The 4,363-nt window shown below is 47.7% G+C and overlaps 1 protein-coding gene across 1 annotated transcript in view; it reads right to left on the bottom strand.

The window, feature by feature from the left end:
• Positions 1-755: 755 nt before the first annotated feature.
• Positions 756-4,363, bottom strand: part of GRIA3 (glutamate ionotropic receptor AMPA type subunit 3) — a 166,443-nt gene continuing 162,835 nt past the window's right edge. Inside the window, exons 13-14 of the mRNA XM_035891946.1 lie at positions 3,210-3,324; positions 756-1,001 (exon numbers count right to left, since the gene is read on the bottom strand). Coding sequence (XP_035747839.1) covers positions 756-1,001; positions 3,210-3,324 — 361 coding nt within the window. The remainder of the gene's footprint in view (positions 1,002-3,209; positions 3,325-4,363) is intronic.

The raw sequence follows: 4,363 nt of genomic DNA, 5'->3' as shown, positions 1-4,363 counted from the left end.
CAGTTTTTCCTATTAAAAGTACATTGCACCATCATCAATGCGTGTCATGCCTGACACCTCGGAGAGAGTACGACTGGCTCAGGTGGTCCGAATCCATGAAGTAGCCACATTCTCTGCTGCTTCTCCTCTTGCGTGCTGTCAGGGTGAGGATCTATAATAAAACCAGAAAGATTTCATCACTGCCCGGCAGTGAGGGGCAGGGAAGCTCAGCCTGGGGAAAGGCACAGTCTGTGGGCGACGGGCTAACCAGGTTTTTCCAGAGTCATTTTTCAGCAATTCAACTCTACTATTCATGCTTTGGAAATCATGATTTCTAGTGTAGACCGTTTTGTTCTATTGTAGATTTTTTTTTGAGACTTCCTAAAAGCACTTACCTGGCCTGATTAGAGCTTAAAAAGTAAAGGGGAAGAGGTCCCTAGCAAGAGAGAGGCGAATTCTGATTACAGTAATTTTTAAAGCAATTAACAAAATACTTTTGTATGTACTCAACTAGCACAATGCTGGAGAGAGGAGTTGTTACTCGCTTCAGCATGGAGCCAAGCTATCACTGTAATACAGGATGGTACCAAGCTTACTTCTGTTCTGGGAAGAAATTTAAATCACTTAATACTCTGAGACTGCCACCAGATGCTGTTTCAAAAGCCCTTTTGCAGCAGCCCACTGATGCGGACGACAAAATATCATGCACAGCTTTAAAAAAAAAAAGAAAGAAAGAAAACCCAGAGGGTTTTAGTTCCCGGCCCGTAGCCGTACCCCTAGATTTTCACACTTTCTGTGCCATACACGTTGTAGCCTTCTCTGTAGGTAGCGTAATTCTGGGTGTTGGTGGCAGGAGCAGGTTTGAAGTTCTGCGTGTTCTTGGTGAGTTTCATTCGCTTGGACTCGGCCCGAGACTTGTAGCAGAACTCGATCAGAGCCACCATCATGGCCAGCCCGAGGCCTCCAACAAGGATATAGAAAACCCCGGCAACATTGCTCAGGCTCAGAGCGCTCGTCTTGTCCTAAGAGAAACGAGCCACGTCGTTAGTTTTGCTGTGAGGAGCAGACAGACAGACAGACAGACAGACGACAGGCTACTTTGCACTTAGTCCTAGCTGGAATAACTACACTCGTGGCGTTCAGTGTCCCACTCGTGGATCAGTGCTGGCCTCCCCCGTCCCCAGCAGCAGTGACTGCTCTGTCTCCCACCCTTTGGCGGGTGAAACCCTGGCCGACTCCACGGCGATAATTTTTTTTGGCCACTGACTTTCCCCAGGCCTTTGGCGTCCCAGAGCAAACTTGTCTATGGCCGAGCATCTCCGGTGGCAAAGGCACCTTGGGAAAGCTCTGACGGGGAAAGCAGCGGCTGCGTAAAACAGCAGGTTTTACAGATGGCCATTATAAAACTAGAAAAAGAAAAACCCAAAGCCCTACACACTTGGTTTTGGTGAATGTAGATAAAATTATTGAGATGCTGCTAAACTTATCTACGTTTTTTTTTTTTCACCAGTTAGGAAAAAACCCACACCCTAGGAAGACGGTCAGTTACTTTAAGGTCAAGCAGCAGAGCCCTAAGCTAACCTAGCACCTCTGGTGCCCGAGGGAGAGTGAGTTACTGAACAAAACCAGTCAACACAAAAAATGCTGGCCAGGGTTTACCTTCCTTCAGTACATGTCAGATGGGGGAGAAGGCTTGCGTTTTTATAAATGGGATTCTGCAACCAGATTAAACAGACCTGCAACTCTTTTGCTGCTGCGCGGGCCGGCCGGCTGCGTGCAGGAATTGACGCCGGCACTGGCCCCGGCTGGGCTACCTCGCCGCGCCAGCCTGGCAGGTGCCAGAGCAACCACAGCACGGGGCTGCGCCCAGGGAAGACGCTTGCTGACGGAGCTCGCTTTACCAGTATCTTCAGGGGCAGCAAAACTTGCACCCAGTCAGAATAAAAGATGATCTGCTCTGTGAGTGCCTGTGCCTTTCACAGGCCGTTTGGGTGGATGCAGCTGTAGCAAACAGCCTGCTGCTCGAACTGAAGGTATTACTCATTTACAGCTCTTTTCCATTACAGTTTCCTTCCGCAGCTGCTGTGCATTCACATGTGCCACGATGGCAAATTTATCGCATACAACAGCTACAGGGTTGTGCCTTAAGCAACTTCCAGTCCAGCTGAAATCAATGAATTTTTATTACTGGCTTTGATGGAATTTGAAATTGTCCTCTGACACTGAGAAGGGGCTTCCAAATTATAGTTTTCTGTTTGAATGATTATAGAGAGCACTTCCAAAGGCACCAGGGGAGTTAGGCACTCGACTGCAACGGATTTCAGCTGGAGCTGGGTTTCTCCTCCTCCTGGTGCCTTTGAAAATGTCCTTTCTCCAACAAGCCCAGCACCTCTACAGTGGTTTTCTCCTCAATGGATCTATAAGCATTAAGAAAAAAAAAATCCCTTGTTTTCTTCTAACTGAATGGTGTAAATAAGTATTTCCTGCAATTTAATTGTGGGGCTACCAGGCTGATCCTCGTAGGATCCCACCTCCTAGGGCTGGGATCTCAGCTGGGGTCTAGAGCTGCCCCATGGGAGGAGCCGGAGGCCCGCTGGCCCTGCAGCACGGCTGGCGTGGGACAGGGCAGTACAGCAGCAAAATGGTTCAAAGTAGAATAAAAAAGAATGTACCATATTTACGTAATGAGTTACCAATAGTATTTCCAGATTTTTTTTTTCTTTTTTTTTAATCAAACCAATTACAAACTGAATTGGGAAATAGGGCAGGAAGGGCATTTTTTTTCTTTATCACGGGTCTGTCTTGAGATTGTCCACCCTTAGCAAGCACGTGGCTGCGTCCCAAACTGACATGTAGAGAATCTAAGTCACAATTTTGAAACAAAAATGTGTTCTTTCAATAAAACGAAAAATAAGGAAAGATGCTGGCCTGAATAATATACAGTGACTGTGCTGAAACTTGCACATTTAAATGAAGATACCAGCTTGGGAGGCTTTGGGGGCTTCTCTTTCCATCTTTTTCTAGCAAAATATTCAAATAGTAAAACATACTTACAACTACTGCATAAAAGAAAAATGCTGTCATGTTCAGAGACTTAATTATTTTTTTCTATTCTTTTCTTTCAACCTTCAAAATGTAAATACCAACTTTTGAAAGTCATTCTTTGTATAAACAAACAGTGGGTCAAAATGTGATTGCTAATCAGTACAAAAAGACCTTCAGCGACTGACCTTACTTCCGGAGTCCTTGGCTCCACATTCACCCTTATCGTACCACCATTTGTTTTTCAGCTTGTCTAAGATGCCTTGTTCACTGAGTTTCAATACTGCAAGGTTTACAGGAGTTCTTCACGTGGGAAATAACATAAATAACATTATATTATGTTATTTTATGTTATTCAATCTTTAAACTACTTTAAAACTATACAAAGCGATAAAGCAGGGTTCCTGGCCACAAAGTATTTACACTGCAGGCAACTGGATCATCCCCTTAAGTTAATGCTAGAGCAACGCTATATTACCAGGTCCTGCCCATATCGCTTTGAGTAATCGGCACTCACTGTTAAATGAAGGCAGCAGAAACAAAGCAAGTCCAATTTCCCACTTTGGTACAACCACAGGCACTCGCAGTAGCTTCACGGCTTACGGTGGGTTTGATCGAGCAGGACCCCTCGTATTGCACTAACAGACAGCAAGCCCCTCAAACCAGCAATTGGGGCTTCTTATGGTAAATCAGCGCTTGCGGCTGCAGGCCCCCCGGCAGCCCCCCGCACCGGGGCTCTGTGTGTGTGTGGGGTGCACGCACGTACGTGCCCGCAAAGCAAAAATCCCCAGGGTGGGTGTCAGGGAGGGAGCCTTTGCCAGCCGCCGCGGCTGCCTCCCTGCCGGCGGTGGATTCTCCAGCACCCACAGTTGCCGCAGCAGGGGCTGTGCTGGGAGGCACCGCAGCAGCATCCCAAACTCCACCAGTCCAGGGAACTGCAGCAGGAAAATAAGCAAACTCAGACCTTTGTGAAACAAATCAGCGAACATGGAAACACTGGCTGAAGGCGCCCCAGGTGGGAAATGCTGGCAGGATGAGGTGACCTGCTGAGCGTGGTGCTGCTAAGAGCCTGCGAGCCTGGGGGCCCTGAGCGAGCTCGCCCATCGCTTCCCTGTGGGAAAGCGGTGCCTGAGGAGCTTCCATTTCCATTTCCATTTCCATTTCCATTTCCATTTCCATTTCCATTTCCTCTTTGCATGATGTCTTGGGGTCTTTCCTGCCTGTTTTCATGCCTTGCGTTAGGGACAGCTTCAGCTCCCGCTCCTGCTTGAACAGCTTTGAGCCCTGCTCCACGGCCGCTGGGGAGGAAGGGGATGGGTCCTCAGTCCTTACCCTCGACGAT

This window comes from Egretta garzetta, unplaced genomic scaffold, assembly GCF_000687185.1.
Source record: "Egretta garzetta isolate BGI_Z169 unplaced genomic scaffold, ASM68718v1 scaffold53, whole genome shotgun sequence".
Lineage (NCBI taxonomy): Eukaryota > Metazoa > Chordata > Aves > Pelecaniformes > Ardeidae > Egretta > Egretta garzetta.
The sequence above is the reverse complement of the archived record's forward strand: the minus strand, read 5'-3'. Positions and strand labels throughout refer to the sequence as shown.